At 38.9% G+C, this 19,889-nt stretch overlaps 1 protein-coding gene across 2 annotated transcripts; it reads right to left on the bottom strand.

The window, feature by feature from the left end:
- Positions 1 to 42: 42 nt before the first annotated feature.
- tasor2 (transcription activation suppressor family member 2) lies at positions 43 to 19,830 on the bottom strand. 2 transcript variants are annotated; one of them, XM_069685809.1, is made up of 22 exons: positions 19,419 to 19,830; positions 18,979 to 19,127; positions 18,578 to 18,673; positions 18,417 to 18,489; positions 16,550 to 16,641; positions 16,302 to 16,439; positions 15,825 to 15,958; positions 15,682 to 15,698; positions 15,308 to 15,407; positions 15,116 to 15,210; positions 14,885 to 14,991; positions 14,634 to 14,706; positions 14,458 to 14,529; positions 12,093 to 14,258; positions 10,990 to 11,734; positions 10,285 to 10,753; positions 5,813 to 9,412; positions 3,954 to 4,076; positions 3,709 to 3,862; positions 3,490 to 3,595; positions 2,701 to 2,882; positions 43 to 1,996 (listed from the first exon to the last, which is right to left on the bottom strand). In XM_069685809.1, the coding sequence occupies exons 1-22, from the start codon at positions 19,450 to 19,452 to the stop codon at positions 1,899 to 1,901; spliced, it is 8,823 nt and encodes a 2,940-aa protein (XP_069541910.1). In that variant the 5' UTR covers positions 19,453 to 19,830; the 3' UTR covers positions 43 to 1,898. The 2 variants fall into 2 exon arrangements, with proteins under 2 accessions (XP_069541910.1, XP_069541911.1); XM_069685810.1 differs by having other exon boundaries at positions 10,990 to 11,302.
- Between the last annotated feature and the right edge of the window lie 59 nt (positions 19,831 to 19,889).

Here is a 19,889-nt window from a genome sequence, read left to right as displayed (position 1 = left end):
GGCAATTATAGCCTTTGATTTAAGGTTGAATGATCGAGGGGAAAAAAGTAAAAGCCTTTATTCGACTGGTTATTTCATATTGGAAAAAGCACAGGCAAGTCATGTTAAAAACACAAGCTGACTAACAACGCACATGTAACAGTAAGAACAACCTTCTTCCTCAGCCTTCCTCAGTACGCAGTTTGCCCTTAAGTACATGCCAGTTATTTGCAAACACCTGCGCAAGAGGCAATTAAGGTAAGTTGCACAATACATGAAGATGTCCACCAGATGGCTTTATAACATGCACATACATTAATACACAAAATAAAAGGACAAAGAAATAGAGCGTGCTATCCACAACACCATAGAAAAAGACCTCATGCAACAAAACAACTATGGAGAAGGTCTTCATTCTCTCTCTGTAATAATAATTTCAGTCAGTTACGACCCTGAATGTTCTTTTACATTGTCTCTAGGCATTATACCATAATATTATCTGGCTTGCCAATATCTACACTATTAAAATGCCTGCCCACAGGGTGATTCAGATTAGCTTGCCTGATGGTATACTTGCTCAGACACTTAATCTTGTCTTTTAATCGTCTCTTTGTCCGGCTAACATAAAAGTGGCCAAAAGTGCAAGATAACAGGTATTCAACAAAACTGGTATTGCAATTTTTTTATGTCATATACACCACATGCGAGGTGTGAGTGTTAAAGCCATTGAATTGCTCGTATTCCTTGATTGGCTACAAAAGCCACATTTTCAGGTTCCCTTAAGAGGTTAATTAAGCCATGTTTTCTTGTTTTTAGCAGGGACTATCTCTATCCTTTAGTGTGGGAGCCCTTTTGAAGGGCAGGAAAAATGTCCCTAAAAGTAGGATCACTTTTCATAAGATGTAGGTTTAACTGTATTATATTTTATGATTAGCGAGAAAGCTGTATCCTGTAACAATATTAACCTGCTCATGTTCTGAGGATTTTTATTCATTTTTCGTCTGAACAGTTCAGATGTAGCGACAGACTGGGCCTTTTTTATAAACACCCTGGATCGTTTTAGTCTCATAGCCTCTCTTTGCAAATCGTTAAGACTAGAAGAGGGCCTTGTTTTTATCCCCTTTTGAATGTGAGCACCTTCATCACACTTTGTTTTAACTTCCGAGCATAGCAGACTCCTTTTTTTCCTTCAAGATAACAGTAAATGTTGGTGGGTATTATTGCTGCACTCATATACCCTATGAGGGAAAAACTATAATATAGTGTAAGCAATCAGTATCAGAGTATAGATTCTTCAACCAAAGTTGAAGAGTTTAGAGTTTCCTTTAAAGCAAAACAATAAAAGACATCTCTTTATTCTCAGTCAACATTACAGTGAACAGTTTTAAACTTAAATATGTTACATTTGAAAACCGCTTAATTTAGCTTTGTTGCAAGGCTTGAACACTACTAAAATAATTTTTACCTACAAAAAAAACATCAAATCTTTGCTCACAGCCTTTGACCACAATAACATTATTATTAAACAAACATCAAGAACGATTGTGCAGCAAGTATCAAGTCAGGGTTGTTAGCTGAACGACGACATATACATATATGTAAAATGTACTTTTAAACAAGTTTACAATATATCTCACTATAAAAATACAATACAAAATACATACATTTTAACCGGTTCACCTGCCTGCATATTGGCATTAGTGACATTCTATCCATGAACTGAAAGATAACAGTGAACAAATAAAAACGCTTCGGACCATTAGTTAGAATTATTGCTGAGAAGGAGAAAGCTTAACCGACTGAATAAAACTGAATAATGAAGTTTATTTGAAATCATTGCTAAAAGTGAAACCTCGTTTCTCCTCACATCCCATGAGTTTTTGATTTTCGTGTACTTGAATTAGCACAACTTTTGCAGCTCAGACTGGAAACGCTTCACTTGGAGAACACGTCATGAAAGAGTTGAAAGTCGTCGTTAATATTCCATTACTTGCAAACGCGCTGTCAGTTGTTGTATCTGTAAGAAAGAGAAAAACATGTAATTCTTTTTGCACTGTTAAAATAAAACATTTACAGGCGAACCCAGAGACAATGCAGACACTCAACCAGTAGTTTGAGACTTAGAGAGATTATGTTAATGTCTGGTTAACTTTGAAAGCAATTGCTAATTAATTATGCTTTGGACATTATTATTAAATCCTTTATCAAACCAGGCAGGATATCAGTACTCAATAACTGTAACGGACGCAATGAAATAACCCAGTAAGTATTGAAATTGAAAGGGAATATTGTTTCACGCCAGTGAAACAATAGCTGCCTTTAATCGTAAATGTACACAGATGTAGGGGGGAAAAAAATATTTGTATGGTTTTAATTGTAGCCAAATGGGGCAGCTGTGGCTCTGTGGTAGAGTCAGTCGTCTCGCAATCAGAAGGTTGGTGGTTTAATCAAAACAAAACATCGCAAGGATTAAATGCATTGTGTGACTACTGCAGCAGCTACAACCCATACAGCCTTTGGTGTTGTGAAATCAAGCGGGGTGAATTTCAATGGATTTAAAGGATGTTTTAAATTACAATACCACAATTACACAACTGATTGCTTCCATGTTGGGTTTTGAATGGAGGAGACAAAAGTCTACTTGCAAAAAACAACAACTTCAAAATCACCACAATGTGAATGTAAAGTTACTATCAGTGTTCTTGTGCAGGAGTGTCTCACCAGTTATAAAAACAGTGTAACGCGCTGATATATTCTGGACCTGCAACCGGACCAAGCATGTGAGATAATCAGGCTGATCTCTCGACATGAGGTCACACTCGTGGTAAGGCAACACCTCCAGTATTCCCGCTTCTTGGCACCAGTTTAGTAAATTCTTCTTCTCTTTTGCCTCTGCACTCAACCTGGATATTAAAAGGAGAAAACATATTGTCCAGGCAAGATTTTAACAGAGAGGCTTTTACAAAGTGCAAAATAAGCATCAGATGTTTATAAAACTGTTGCAATCATTTGAGTGGTAACTGGAAACTTAAGGGGAAGAGATATGAAAGCAAATACAGGAGAGGATATATGCCAGGAGGTCAATATCAAAAAACATTGATGTTCATCACTGTAAGAAGTGTCAATATGAAACAGCACCCTTTCTTCACTATGTGAATGTTCTGTTGTTCTGTTGCCAGTGTCTCCCCAGCTGTTTATTAGATCACTTCTACCACAAACCACATCCAGGTAAAGACTCTGGATGTGGACTTTAAGGCTTTAAGTGTATTTGCAACTTGTTCTTTAATTCTTTAAATTTATACTTAGGGTACTTTCTCCATCCATAAGACAGGGTATTTGTATGGGCTCTGTCTATTCCAGAATTGTTTTGTTATTTGGTCTGTCTTTAGTCAACTTTTCATGTCATATGTGGGTTAGATGACAGAAACATTATTCACAAACTGAAAAAACACAGGTGACCTGCTGTATGAAGAGATGAGAAGCTTGTATCTGTAGTAATTTTTTCCATACCTTGCATTTTCTTTCAACCGGCGGCTGTCTCTGTAGTGCAACATCCACTTCCACTTCCCTGTTTTGCTTTGCTCTTGTAGGACTTCTGACATTTTTTTCATGTTGCCTTAAAATTCATACAAAGTTCAAATAATGAGTTAAAGTGGGAAAATAATAAGTTCTGAACATAATAAGATCTCAAATAACCAAAAGCTGCTTTTCAGTTAAAAGTGGACGTACAAAGACTGAGGGGCTCCAGAGCTGCTCTGTCAAACATTATGAAACCACCCCTTGTGAAGAGCTCCTGATGGGTGAGATTCACAACATCATCTGGTTCGTCGATCCCAGCAAACTGCACACCAGGGGACTTCTTCAGCTCCAGCAAGTGTGGGACCTGAGACAGCATAAAGCAGAATCATTAATTCATTGTTATTTGAGACCATTGCAAAACTCTGTTACGATCTTTTCACTGACTGAAGATTTACCTCACAAATGTGCTCTGCAATGTCCTCATTCCTGAGGATGATGAGTAGAGATGAAGGACTACTCTCACCAAGGAAGAACTCAGAGGGCTCTACAGCAGTGTGGCCCTCTGCCTCCAACAATGCCTTTAGAAAAAGAAGGAAGAATTATGCCATTTAAGCTTAAAAGCTTTCTCATCAGCAAGTCGAAGTAGAGTCCATTTTCTTGACATGCTATCATATATTTTGTAGGACTGCAAAAAGGCATAAATGTTATAAAAGGACCCTCTTTTAGGAATCTTTCTTATGATACTCCACTCCAACTGTATCTTTGGTTTTGAAACCAAAAGAGCAGCAAAATGTTTGTATTTTCTCTGTATGGATAGACTGGCTGTCAGTTTTGATTCAAAGCAATCACAGGTTGATGTTTTCAAGGTTTTTTTTGGCCTTTATTTGATAGGAAAGTGAAGAGTGACAGAAAATATGGAGTGGAGAAAGTGGGGAAGACTTGATCAAAGGGCTGCAAGGTGGAATCGAACCCGTGGCAAATGTGACGAAGACTTTGCCCCTGTACGTGGGGCACCTGCTCCATTAACTGAGCTAAACCAGCGCCCCCAGTTTGAGTTTTGAAATGTTTACAAAAGTAACAAAGTAACACTGGTCATACATATGCTCATTATTCAGGTGGTACTTTCCCCTTAAAATGGCTTAAATCACGTATTTGTTCTTATTCACATTGCTATCGAGGAAACGGTGTGGGGATTGGTTTCGATTAGGGGTATATCCTGAAAAATATTCATCTAAAAGTCTTAATAAATTCACATTTAGTAATTCTATTAAAGATGGGATATTATGCTGTTTCACTTAGCAGGCTTCGGAGAGCTGGCCAATCAGAAGAAAGTGGGCTTGTAAGGGCAGGGTTTCTTAAAGGGGCAGAGCTGACTGAGTAGTTTCAGGCAGAGGCTGTATGAGGGCCTGCAATTTAAATTTTTGAGCCACATGTCGTGGTTTAGGCAAAAGGTCAAGATGTTCTGAGCAACTCCATCCAACCAAGAAATACCTAGTGATATAATCAAACACTGCAGGACAGGAATAAATAAATATACCTTACAAAAAAACGGCTGTGAACAGATCAGCTCAACTTCAATATTGTGCTACTTTTCATTTAACCTTATCCAGGTGCTACCTTTTTGATATTTCAAACTGATTTCCAGAGATAGAAATACTCAAATTTTTAGAATGTTCAATAGACACATTTTGACTCACTTACGATGAGTTAGGATTTATTGTGAGGCACATGAAGGAAATTTTGAGTTAGTATTTATAGTAGGTTTACAAATCAACAATTGTTTACTGCAGTAAATGGACAGAAGAGAAAAATAAAGTTTGTATTTATCTTCACAAGATGTCTAACTGTTAATTTGCATGATACTTATTTTCCTTTCCTGCAGCAGGAGCAAGGAAGGGCAGAGCATTGTGTACTTTTAGGATGGAGTGTGAGGACTGAAGTATGTGCAGTGTAGTTAGCCATGATGAAGAAAATAGAACAGTGGGAACATAGTGATCATGCAAATGCACAGCAGTAAAATTGCTTATTCTGCAAAAGTAGGCGTAAAAGTTTAGAAGGACAATTTAACATTTTGTTTCACTGTAAGTTGTTGCTGTGAATCAAATTTGACTTTCAGATCTCTACTGTATTAAGGAGCGACGAAACAAATTCATACTTGAATCCTATACAGGGGATAAGTTTGGTCAAAAATGCATTTGGGTTGGCATATCACTTGAATAATTTAAAGAATGCAGGCCATGAGCAGATGAGCAGAGTAGTTATCATATAGACAATATAATAAAGGTTTAGGAAGTTTTTTGTAAATATGTCTTACCTTGGTTTCCTCAAAGAAGCCATCATCTGAAGTCATCAACACGTAGAACCTGTACTTAGTTTTACAGGACTTCTTCACAAGTGAATTCAGATTACTGCGAAAACTCTCATCCATCTCCTTCTTCATTTGATCAAAGAAGTCAAAATAGTTACTAGGTTCAGTGTTTGGGTCAGCTCTGTCCATTCTGAAGCGATCAAGTTTAGATGGGACCTTTCTGACAGCACAAACGTCGTTCATCATTTCATCGTACAGCACGGCACATTCAGCGGTCACACTAGAAACTCCAGCATGTTCAATTGAGGCGCCTGTACCTTGAGACGATTTTTGAGAATGGGAATTCCTCTCCTCCTTGATCGCCAGTTCTTCCCTGTCAGACATGTCTACCTTAAATTTTCGTCCAAGAAGTGTCTGTGCGTCCAAGTGATCCTCTGAATCCTCCTGCTCCTCTAGTCCAGAAAAGTGTACCATCACAGGGCTGGGGCAAAACAAATTCAATTTGTCGTGAGCAACTGGTTGGCGGATGGATCCCCTTTTACTCCTTTTCAAAAGCTGTTTCATTTTTTCTGAGAAGATAAGGCACTCCTGTTCCATTGACGCCTCAGTAGGGTCATCTTGCAGGCACCTGTGAGAAAGCTGCTCCAGCAATGAATAAGATCTCTTCCGGCTGGTGTTGTAGACTGTACATGTAAGTGAGCTTTCAGGTCCCAGGTAGAGACTGTCATCTATTTTGTCATCATCTCTGTAATCCACATGTGAGGTTGATGCGCCTGAGCAACCTTTCTGATCCATTTCAAGACTCTCTTTAGCTGTTTGACGAACTTTCTCAGCTAAATGATTTGTCAAGAAACCTTGTTTTTCATCAACAAGTTGAGATGAACTTTTAGTAGATACCAACGGCTGCCCAGGTAGAGATGATGAAGAAGTCTTGTTAAATTTTGAAATGTCACTTCCTTTGTACTGATATAAAGCATCTCGACAAGCAAATTTAGCTTTTTTCGACTTATTGTCAGTTACATATGACAACCAACTGCTCTTCTTAGACAGCTCTGCAGCCTCTTGCCAATCATCCTTTAGTCTTTCAGAACTTCCCTTGTGACAGTCAGTCTTTTTCTCAAAGAGCATGGTAGTGGGTGTGGTGGAGGTGACTATGGGGTTTTTATTCTGTATATATTTGGGAAAATTTGAGATTTCCATTTTTGAGTCTTTGGAGACGCAATCTGCTTGAGTTTCATCACTTTTAGATGGTTTGACAGCCATAATAGGACGCTGGTTGTGTGACCTTGGTTCATGACTTAAATTTGCCTGTGATGTTGTTGTATCTCGGCCGCGGCCAATTGCTCCCAGGCACTCCGAAGACGGAGGAGATCTGTTGGGATGACAATAATCTTGCCTAAAGGAGGTTTCCTGTAATTTATCTTTTCTTTCAGTAGAGTGTTGATGAACTGATTGGTCAGTTTTCTTGAACTGAAACCCAACTCCAAGTACTTCCTCTCTTTTACTTTTAAAAGGTGATATAGGAAAATCTCTTGATGATTCTCCTTCCTGCACATTAGAGGCTGACTTTGTATTGCTTATTTTCTGGTCCTTGAAGTCAGTGAGGATGTGGTTAATGCTGGGGTTAGGAGCTTTACCAAGCGAGTGTTTCATGTTGGCTGCTTCCATCTGGCTGGATTTATTAGTGTGGCTTGATTCGTAGAAGAACTTGTTTATACTTTGAAGGACTCTTAACGTTCTTTGTTCAAGATCAGGGCGAAGGCCATGATGACTGCTGGGATGACCACTAACGGTAGACTTCTGACGAGGTCTTTGCTCAGTAAGCATCTCATCCTTTCTAGATTTTGAGCTTCTGCTGAGACAAGTCTTAGTCATACTTTTGCAGGTTTCACTACCACTAAAGGCAGACGTACAACTACCAGGGCCAGAACTAGCTAAGGACTCATATGGTCTCTCGTCCATAGTTGGAGTAGGACACCGGTCATCAGACTCACTTCCCGAGACCACTAACTGGTTGGTTTTAGGGACACCAAGAAGTGATATTTTGCCAGAAGACAGCTCTGCCTTTTTACTGTACATTGGAGATGTACTGCAAACTTCTATGGGTTTGACACTTTCAGGGTAGCTAGTTTTACAGATAGAGGGTATTTCTTTTTGACCTTGAGCAATTTCTTCAACTTTCCCGGAGTCCGAGTCATGTATTAGTACGGTATCCTCTTGGGAGATGTCTATTCCAATAAATGGAATAACAACCCTACTATGAATCTTTTCCAATTCCTTGTTTGTTTTGCTTTTCATAGGATCAGTTTCTGTAGTCAGTGCCACTTCAGTTCCAGACTTCATTTGCTCACACCAAAGTGAGTGAGACTGATGATTTGATAGTTCATTTGGAGTTTGGTTATCACCATTTTGCTCTCCCTCAACTGATTTGGTATCACAATCTTCATGAACTTCATGAACACTTTTTAGACTGACGCTTGACATCTCTTCGTTTTGGATTCCTGTTTCAATGCATTCAATTGTCTTGGGAATAGGCTCATCTGCATTAGACCGATCCAATGAACATGTTCTATCATTCTTGTCTGCCTTATTTGCAAAACAAATACCATTTTCTGACTTTTCCTCAATTGCGGGTTCATTAAGGATGGCAGTTGATTTTGATGGAGTGCAAGGATCTTTTTCTGAGATGGTATTTCCACATTCCAAAACGTTATCATTTTCAGACAGCTCTCTCAACTGCAAATCATTAAAGTCTTGCTTTTTGTCTGCTTGAGGTGGTGGCTCATCCAACTTCGCTTGGCAGTTATACTTTGTGATGCTATCGTTCTTCACTGAGTTTGGGCCATCACACATCACAGATAATGGTTGATTGCCAACATCCCCGTCAGTTTCCAAAGCTGAGACACAACTGTCTTTATCACCTGGTCTGTCTTCTTTCTCAAAGGGATCATCTTTGATCACTTTACTTTCATCATCTGCACAACAATCCACATCTTCAATAACATTTTCAGCCTTGTCTTGTGAGATTGCCATAGGTTCTTCACTAGAAAACTGCTTCTCATTTTCCAAAAGATTTTCATTGCACACTAATCCTGATTCTTCGTTTGTTGAATCATCTGTCTGCATCATTTTTGGTTGTACATTGCCTTCCTTTAGTGGCTCTTCTTTTACTTTTGAGTTTTCCTCATTTTTGGGTTCAATTTCATCATGCTGAACTTTATGAACCACTTCACTTGCTTCTTTGTTTGAGTCTACCTCATCATCCATCATGGATTTGGATGAATCCCTTTCATGTTGCTGAACTAAATTAATCTCCATAGCTTCTGAATTTCCAGTGCCATCTTTCGTATCTGTCTTCTCGTTGTTGCATCCACTCAACATATCAGCAATTACTGAAGAGGTCTGATTATTTTCTGGCTGAGTGGATACACTTTCAGTCATTTTTTGTACAGGAATTAATGCTCCATCTTTTGGAGTTGATACATGTGTATGCTCCACTTTGCCAGATTTTTGCGAAGGGGTACAAGGCTTCTGCTTTTCAAAGGTGCTTCTGACATCATTCACCTCAGTGATAATCTTTGTGGAGGATTTAATCTCCTTATGACTCTGTGAAAAGAAATGGGGCAGGACATAAGAATTACACATTTTAAAACTTCATAGGGACCCATTAAGGTCATTATGCAAAACTTCCACTGCGCAACATAAACTAACTAGAATTGTGTATTAAGGTCTGGTAAAAAGGGACCTTGTGCATGGTTAGTTCTAAGTGAACAACATCCACTGAACTAGTTATCCGTATGTGGAAAGTCTACTATCGTGGGAAAAAAGTAGAAGCTTGAGCAGGAGTGTCTTCAACTTAACGTAGTTGGTTTAATGTCTTTGCTCCTGGATATTAGCTGGATTTATAAATGCAAATTAGTTTTGAAACACTCAACTTTCAAGTGGGTACTGACCAAAACGCTTCTGGATGTTAAAACCAATCAGAACAATGAATCAGTGAGGTAACAGCTGCTAAGCTAGGTAGCTATTTCCAACATTTAATTCAGTGGGATTGTAGTACATATTGCCCACAAACTGGAAGTAATTTGGAAGTAACAACCATCCTGTTTGTTTAATCCTGATGCGTATCAAGTCTTCCTCATATTAGATAAATGGCTGGGACTGGCCCAACCTGAAATCTGTCTGAATGGGAGAGTTGCCAGACAAATCCACCTGAGCAAATTAAGCATTAGCTTGCAGAACTGTTTGGTTCTTAGACTCCGAGGCTGGAGACATGGGGTTCAAAATCTCCCTTGGAGAGAGAACAGTTTAGAGCTGATGCCATAAAGTTTATGACTTCCCTTCAGCCCTTCTGCCATATGCCCATTATTACATGGCGAGAACAAAAACCATCTCTTTATAATGTGCTTAAACCATCTGAGAATCATTAAAATAACAAAACATGCATAATACTTGTCTTTAATGTAATAGTAACAAACCTGAGATGGGCTTGCCTCCTGTAGTCCCTCTGATGACTGCGTTTTCAATGTTTTTCTTGCTTCTTCCCGATCACCAGACACAGAAGTCTCTTTTCTGTTGACTTGTGGATCTGAATTGATAACCTTTGCACTGGAATTTTTCAGCGACAAGTCCAAAATCACAGACCCTTGGTCCAAGACAGAGTCACCTTTTTTACTGAGGTCCAACGCATTTGAAGGAGAAGAGTCTGAAGTGTCAGGAACACTTGGGAAAGAAGCATCTGAATTTGCCTTCAGCTCAGACTGAACTGAGCCTGATGTGATTCCATTGGCCTTTTTCAAAAAATCACTTTCTTCTGAACATGGGTATGTTAAGTTTGAGTCGATGTGAAAGAACCTGGCAGTTGACCGGCTGTAGAACAGACCTATCCACATGTGGACAATGAGCCGCACCTCTTCACTGGTATCCTGAACAGAGTAATCCCATGGCCTATTGAAGATATGAAATACACAAAAATGCCCTTCAGTCAAATAAAACATGTTATTTCATGTCATCTGATCCAACTGCCAACTATACAGCATACATCCTATATTTGTCAACTCCAAACAGACAAGTGAAGAAAATATGTGAAAGGTATTCTTAACTTAGATTTATACATTTCCTTAGATACTCTTGAACTTTAATTTTGAAAACCCTTGTATAAATAAGTAACACATTGTACATACCCATGCAAGGCTCGGGTGATAGCTTTATCCTGTGAGTCACTTGTAAACTTGCTGTCTAGGTTAAAGTCGTAGTTTTCTTTCCATTCCTTTGTGACTTGGACTGATCCATCCTTGTTGACAAAGGTACGGGAATGCCGGAACTTTCTTCTGCGCATCATGTGTTTTTTCAGGTCTGGAGTCCTGCAGTCTTGCTCACTTCTATCTTCCTCAACAACAGAGGGGAGTAGTGTTCCATTTCCATCGTCATACATTGTCTTTTGATGGTGGAGCAGTCCAGTACAACCACTTAAAGGGGATACCTGGAAGGGTGTACCTGGCAAACCCAATGGTAGAGAGGAAGACGGGGGCAATGAGTAAGCATGTTCTTTAGATACCAAATCAACCAATTCATTGTCTCCCACAAGATCGCTTGGTGAAGAAGACTCGAAAGGGTGAATGGATCTACTGGCAGGCTGTCTAAGCAAGGCATGAAGAACTGACTCTTGATCAACACTGGTAACATCTTTTGTAAGGTCACATTTCTTCAAACTTGTCTCAGGTTTTCCCTCAGGTGCTGGGTCTGGTTGTGGTGGAACCTGGTCATGACTGGCACTGAGAGCCAAGTCAGCAAGTAAGTTCAAAGCATCTGTAGATGAGCAAGCACTTTTCATTTTTTCAGTCTTCCTGACAGAATTATCCCTAGTACACTCTCTGTTTTTGAGATTTTCACTTGCAAAACAAGCTGGGGTTTGAAAATGCAACCACCCTGTGAAGACAAAACAGAGAAGAGAAAAAGATACTGCATGAAAATAGAAAGTAGCACATTGAAAGCATCGGAAATATAACAATGTATTACTATTTGAAACACGTCCCCAACATATACACACAAAGGAATTGACTAGATAAACCAACAATGTGATGTCTCAAAGCAGATGCATAGATAAGCAAAAACGCAGAATAAGCAAAAGCAAATTAAAACTTTGTAAAAATCAGCGAGGCGAAGCAAAGCAAGGCAAAGCAAAGATAAGCAAGGCAAAGCAAAGCGGTAGCATGGAAAAGACCGATTCAGAATGGACACAGCCATGAATATTCCTTGAATATCAAAAATTTAAGACATGACTTACATTTCTTTTTGACATTTTCTGTAGAGATGTCTTGATGCTTTTTGAGTGTTTTAATCCGACCCCTTCTTGGAAAAATTGATGGAGGCTTTAGTATGATTTCAGGTTGTTTGTCAAAAATGGGTTGTTCTTTTGTCTGTGATGTGTCGGTCCTTTGTTGAGAACTCAAACTATTAGTTTTTTCTTTAGGGGTCAGGCCAAGCGCATATGCAAAAAGGGGGTCAACTGACAGCATCCTTGAGACTTCCTTGAGACCCAAATTGTTGTCTTGGACACTGGTAATTGCATCACTACTCTTTAGAACACCAGTGACTGAGTCAACTTTGTTCATCTTGAGGCATGGCTCAGTGTCTTGGGCAGTACCTGCAGTCCTTTCCTCTGACTCAAGGCTCTTTCTCTTTCCCTTTAGTAGAACTGATTTTAGTTTACTCAAGAGAATTTCACCCTTTGTTGAACATTTTGCTGGGGCAGGGGTATCACTGTGTTTTTCTTGAGCAGCTTCCAAGGGAGAAGTGTCTGTGCAGTCATTCTTTGAAGAATGCTCACTACTCTCTAGATTCACATTTGAATTATCATTGCCAGCATCTGACGGTCTCAAAATGCAATGTTCAGGATAAACGTTGCTGACAGTGACGTTTTTAAGATTGACTCCATCCTTGAGTGTTGTGGTCTCTACTGTGTCCACTGCTGTCTCCGGAGCAGTGCTAGACTTCTCTGCCATTTTAACTGTGTTGTGAGCTTCCTCAGAGGCAACAACCAACATATTTTCAAGGCACTGTTGGTTTTTTGTAGATTGAAGCGTGTCCTTCAAAGGCTTAATCTTGTCAGCAATATCTACAGATCCATGAGGAACCAAGATTCGTCCACATTCGCTGACAACCGGCTTCAAGTCCCAGCGCTCTATTTTCTTTCTCGGAGGACAAGCTTCAAGTTCCGTTAAAATGGTGCTTTCTAATTTCTGCTGTTCAGAGTCTGTTTTTATCTCTTCTGTCAATGCTAGACCAACAGGACAAGAGCTCACTTTTTTATGTTTTGATGATAATTTTCCAAATATGCGCTTTCGCCTACGTACTGTCTTCCAATCAGTGATGGAAGGCTTACTCAGCAGTGGGTGGTTTACTGATTCCTTGGCCAGGTCATCTTTCTGACTCTTCAAGTTTTCGCACTCCACAGGTATTTGTACTGCTGGTAAACTGGGTGGGTCAACGCCAGCATTAGATACCTTTTTGCGACGTCTGAAATGACCCCTGCGTACTTTCCTACGTTTTGTTTTTTTGAGTTTGTTGACCTCAGGGGAATCCAAAAGCTTTTTGGTTCTAATAGTCTCATCATTTAGAGGGTTCACTCCAGCTGTTTGTATTTTCGCCGTTGACAAATCAGGAATCTGAAAGTCATTAAGTTTGGTTGCAGACTCAGTACTGATTACAGTCCCATCAGTTCGCTCTGCTGAAGTGATGCTGACAATTAATTCTGCAGGAAGTTCATCTGATGTAGAGGGAATCAGAAGATTCTTTGTCCTCATAATATCAGTTTTTATCAGCACGCTCAGTTCAGGTTTTTCAGTCTCTTTGTCAGAACCTCCAGCTTGCAAATCATCCGGTAAAACATTTTGAGGCCCATCTCTTGAGTCAAGTGGTGCTTCAACACTTGACATACAACTGTCCAGAGATGTCTCAACATTTACAGACGATTTGGGGCCTGTCAACTGGTCTTCTGAACAAGTGTCAGCGACATTGGCTGGTGCCTCCTCAGGAGACGACAGACAGATGTAGACATCATCATCAAGATCTTCTATTCGGTTTTCTGGTCCAACCACCAGGATTTCTGAAGCCTTGGCCAGTGGCAACTGAAAAGAGACTGGTTTGCTCAGGTATGACTCCAAGCTCTGCCACGCCTTGTTAGTCCATTCTGGAGATGTGTAGAGGTGCTTGTGGGCATCCGGCACATCATACTGATCTGGGAAGATGCTGACTTCCTTCGAGGGACTTAACTCCAAACCAGGATTTATCAGTGCTGCGTAACTCTGCATATGCTGTGCCAACACTTCACAAAGTTCTTCACTTGGGTCAACGTGTGATTTCTCAACTTCCCCCTCCGCATAACTTAGTACAGGCAGTACCCGGAGGATTTCAGGTGATATGGTAGGCTTTCTTTGTCCAAATTTTGTGCCTGACATAAATCAAGAAAGTTTCATTAGTGGAATTAATTTAACTAGTTTCATTTCCATTCCTGTAGTCATAAAATGGCATTAATTCTAAACAAGCAAAAACTAGAAGAAGTGCTGAGCAGAACAAATGTCATTTCTTTTAAGTAACGTGAGAGACATATCAAAGAAAAATATCGACTGTGAAACACAGGCTGTAATCACCTCTCTGTACAACTCGTGAGTCAGGAAACACGAACACGCCCTGAAAGACGTCAGATGTACTGGACCCAGTTTCTGAGAAAAAAAGGATAAGATATGTGGCTTAGATGAAGTCAAATAACAGTTGATAACAAAGATCACTCAACAAGTTTGTCATGAAACTATAGTACATATCTTACCATCATATGAGAGGAAATTGGAGGAGTGCATCAAGATAAGAAAACCACCGTCATTCAGCGGAATAATGAGAGCCTGTGCAAAAAAGAGCAAGTTTTTAAGGTGTGCTTGCAGGTTGTTGGTTAGCAGGTGAAATTTGACAACAAACTATTATGCAGAGCAAACTGTTCTAAAAAGTGGAACTAATTTTGTAGCACAGAAAATTTGCAGTACTATTAGTTATCAGAAATGTTAATAATCAACAGAAACTTACAATATCTTTCTCTTTGACCTCACACAAAAGCAGAGAAAGTGAGTTAGTTTCTTCTACCTCAGTGGAAACAAACTCACACAGACTGCCGAATAAGCCATCCAGAAAAACTGAAAGACAGCAAAAAGAAAAGAGCCAAGTTAATCAATATAAGATAAATCCAAGAAAATCTTATTTAATTTTTTATTAATCTGATTTTTTATTAATATAATAAAAATAAATGTAACAGCACACCTTCACCAGAGAAGCAGGTTTCAAAAACAACTCTTGGCAACAGCTGTCTCAGATCTAACATGGAAATGGCTTTGTCAATTTTCACCACTGGTGGCCTAAGATGGAAATATAAGACAAAAAAAACAGAAAACAGGTTATATAATCTACTTACAGTCATTTAAGAATACTGTGTATTTTCTATGTGCAACTTACAGTTCTGCAGGGATCATGGCCCCTGATGCAGACCGTAGCCCAACTTCATAGGACTGGGTACCTATTTGTAGCTGACCCCTCCATGGAATGTAATGACAAACTGGAAAAAAAAAACATCAAATAACAGTTAATTCAGTAAATTAAATTTGGTTACATAAAAATAAATAAATAAATAAATAAATGATTCCCTATAATTAAGATGAACATTTGTAAGAATTTTATTGTGTAAGTATGTTATTGTGCGTTTCTTGTGTTGACATATTACTTAAACAAGGCCACAAGTAGTATCTATTGGGTTGAACTACCTTACAGCAGTTTTATTGTATATTTTTTTTAATAGCAGTATATATGGAAAGAACCTACACTTAACTTACCCTGTTTTTTCTCCTCACTGAAAAGAGAAATAAGAAATCAATTAATTAACATTAATTAAGTATCAATAATGTATGAAATGACATTTGGTAAACCACACAGTATAACACTGGGCAAAGTATGTGTTGCTGTAGCGATACAGTACCTTTTCTCCTGCGGTGCTACAAGTGTTGCCTTGGTATCTGTGTATGAAAATGCTACAATGGCAAAAGGGCAGGCTGCGCTGGGAGATTTAGCCGCCTCCTTGCTTCCATCATCCAGCAGCTCATACATGTAATACTGCAAAATCAAAAAAAGAGGCACTTGAGCTGCCTGATGTCTTTGCCTATTTTTCTTCTTAACATTCACTCATGCATTAAAAGGCTCAACAATATGGTAACCAAAAGGATGCATCTACAAACAGATAGGAAAGACACACAGGCGGGACTATCATCACAAAATCTGGGCATTACTACAGGTGACATGTAACCCCGAGTGACATCAGTATAGTGTGTTAGAATAATGTAATTAACATTCATCTACATCATACATACATTTCTGTGTGTTTGTATCTCTATATAAAAGCAGGATGTAGAGTGGGATAAACTATGACATCCATCAGCAGTCACAAACATCTTCTCACCTGGGTTCTTTCAAAGGCAAGAAAGGAGCTGGTGTTGGCAGATACTGAAGACAACTGTTCTGACACATGACAGTCGAACCCTACAGTGGGCACAGTTAAGGTCTGGGTGTAGTTCTCTAAAACCTTTTTAACTCTACCCTGTTAAAAACAAAAAAAACAATGGCTTTATTCATGTTATGTTTACTTTGAATGAAAATTCAGTGACTGCATACCACATGCAGATATTTCATCATTCCTTTTTTTAATACCTTAGTCAGCCTGATGATGGCAATGTAGCCAGATTTCCCATGATACCAGCGGTTGAGATCCAAACAGTCAGAGTACATTGATATGTAGACGCCTGAGCAAACACAGAAAACTTTCACTTGATGTGTATTCAGTAAAAAATAAATGCAAATAGGATTATTCATTAAGATTTGAGGACCTAATAAAAACTACAATGTTTAACTAATAACTGTCAAGTCACTTTCAAAACACCTGGCACTCCTACTGCAGTAAGGCCACACCTTGAAAGGTTAAAAGACATGTTACATATTTGAAAGACCTCACCCACTGCAGCCTTACAGGAACTCAAAACACTGTTAGATTTAGTGCTCAAAGAGTAAAGAACACCATGAATACTTTTTTGTCTCTGTAGATCCAAAATATTTAAAGGAACTGCAGTCTATTTGTGGCATTCGAAAAATAGCTGAAATTCACATATTGCAAGCACCACAGGGCAAATCTGCAAACTTTATTGATTCCAAAAGGGCAAACTGTCTATGAGGAGCAGAAAATGTCTCCAGTTGCCACAATATGCTAGGACCTTAATAGTTAATACATGTGATTTAAAAAAAAAAAAAAAAAGCCTTTTATATTCAGGGCTTAAAGATCTTTTTAGAGATTATTTTGCTAAATGTAAAGGAGTATGACATCAGGTGACTGAAGGATACAGCATGGGTATTGCTGCATGGTCAAGGACACGTTTATTGGCCTGCGCATGTGTTACAACCAAGTCCTTTTGTGAATGAGGATAGATAACACTTTACAATGAATGACATTCAGATAAGTTCTCTCACTCATGGAAAACAACAAATGTGGATTGTCTCCTACACTGAGATTTCAAACAGACAATAACTGGTTTGGCTGGTTTGGTGTGTCTTTTCTTTTTCCTCAGCACAGCGTCAAAGTTGGTAAACTTTCGTCATACTAGGGAAACTGCCAACAGTATTTCCAAATATCTCTTTCAGCAATTAAAATTGTGTTATAATGTTTAGGATTAATGCCTTTTTTATGAAAATATAATTGAGGAAATCTGATATGTAAGGGAGCTAGGACAGAAGCTCAAAATTATACTGATTTTTTTCTCTGTTTCAAAGCCAATGTTTCTTTTTTTTTATTTCAGGTGTAATTTTCACCGCCAGATTTCATTTCAATTGCAAATTTTAGTGTCACAGTCCCAACTCCATATACTAGTACTAAAACAGATCAAAACAGGCATTAATGTGGAGTAAAACACAGATTAGCCCTGTGCAGCACGGCAACATTTAAAACATGTGACACAGTGGAGGTCTTGTTTTCACATGCCTCTCCAATGTGGTTTCCTTTGCATTCACAGGAAAACAGCTCAATGATAAGGACTTTGACCAATGTTTACACCTGATAGCTTATCATAACTGAGTGAGTAGAAGCACAACAGACATAATGTGTGAGAGGCAGCATTTCAAACTCTGAGTTATGGAGAAAACCATGTCCACGATAAAATGTACAGTGAAACAGACCCATTCTGATTCCTACACACTTGAACTGCTGGGCACCACACATACACTTTCAGTTTCACCTCCACTGCCAATTCTTCCACTTTCATTTGCATATAGAAATACATTCAACTTGCTTTCACTTTCAAATACAAGGGAGCACCCAGGCACTCAACATGTACTTTTACTCAGCTTGATCTGCACTGCATATTCTGGATTCCATAGATGGACACCACCCAAGATAAGGCCATAAAGGTAATAACATGCAGTTCAATGCTTTAAATAATTACAAGGGCCTAATGTCATTATTTGCATGTTTACCTCAGTTAACCAGGAAGGATATCTTAAGGTATGTGCTAAAATGTCACTGTAATCTTACCATTTGAGGGATCTCCCAGAGTTGTGCATGTGCTGTTTCCAGATAGCACACCAGTTTCTCCCAGGGTATTAGCCTACCAGATATAAACAACAATATGAGCATGATTGGAAGATTTGTTGGAACACGTTTTTTCTCAGGTTGACCTGTGTTTAAGTTTTTACCTTGTCAACATCCTCAAAGAGCAAAAACCCATAGGATTCCTTCAGATCCTCCTCTGAATATCCTGCTTCTCTTCTCTTTGCTCGGAAGGCATTATACTGATATGGAAGAAAAAGTTTGAGAGATCCCAAATGTAACTTTCATTTCCTGTTTCAGGTTCCTTTAACAGAATTAAAAATGGGTATGTCATGGACTAACTTTTTCCGTTACCTATGTTTTCTGATACTATCATTATACTATACAAATTAAGTCTCCTAGCAGTTACTTTAAAGCCAACAGTAATTGCATGAAATACAATTTTTATATAATATCTGCAGAAACGTTTTAAATGTGAGGCGATTTAAGTTTATTCATTTAGTTTGGCTTAATGATTTTAAACATGAGTAACAACATTTTGACTGACCTTTTCTTCCAGTGCTGGATTCTTTACAAGAAAAGCGGACTTGTATCTGAAGGACTGCTTAGACTCTTCATACAAGTACGCACTTTTGAGTGGAGCCAAAATATTGTTGTGAAATGCCTCAGAATTTTCTGGCACAGGTACTAAATCACCTAAAAGTGGACAAAAATACAAAACTGAACATAAAATACAAGTGACATGGCGGATTTACAGCAAACTGGGGTTTTCACTCTCTACTTGAAAAAAAGTTTCCGAGTTATTTCACAACACTGGGACTGTTTGTACTCTGAGGAGACACCTAATCCACGCGTCCTTTTTCGACAATCATGGACAAACATTAGGTCTAAAACTCAAATGTAATCACGGAAAACATAACCGATTCTTATTTCTTGTTAACCTTAAAGTGAAAGTTACACGATGGGTTAAAAAAAAACCCTCATCACCTTTGCTCGAGGCACCACCATTCCCACTTTCCATTGCTGAACACTTATGAAATCGGTCGTTCTCCCATTGCCCTTCGTTGAAAACAGTTGTCTCTGGTTTTACTCATTAAAACAGAATTACTAAATCCCATGTATCCTGCGGTAAATAAGCCGTTTGAAGTAACTTGATATGTCGCCGCAGTTTCAACAGACATGATCACACGACAACCAGGAAGTTAAGATAACCGAGAGTCCAAACGCGTAGAAACAAAAATATCCACTTAAATCCACTATTATCGTTTCATGTGTTTTAAGTCCATTTAAATCAGAGACATGTTCAGTCCTCGCGAAGGAGCTAGCCACGCATGTATAGTCCGTTTCGAAAAAGAAACAGAAACCTATCGAGGGGCGAAAGCATCCATCTTGAAAGTGTACACCAAACTGTGGCGGTGGTGAGGCAGCAGTTGAAGCTCTGCTGAGGCTGGACTGCGC

Source organism: Semicossyphus pulcher, unplaced genomic scaffold (assembly GCF_022749685.1).
Source record: "Semicossyphus pulcher isolate SPU_LCO1_2020_fin unplaced genomic scaffold, fSemPul1.0.p SCAF_8, whole genome shotgun sequence".
Lineage (NCBI taxonomy): Eukaryota > Metazoa > Chordata > Actinopteri > Labriformes > Labridae > Semicossyphus > Semicossyphus pulcher.
This window is presented reverse-complemented; position numbering and strand designations above follow the sequence as displayed.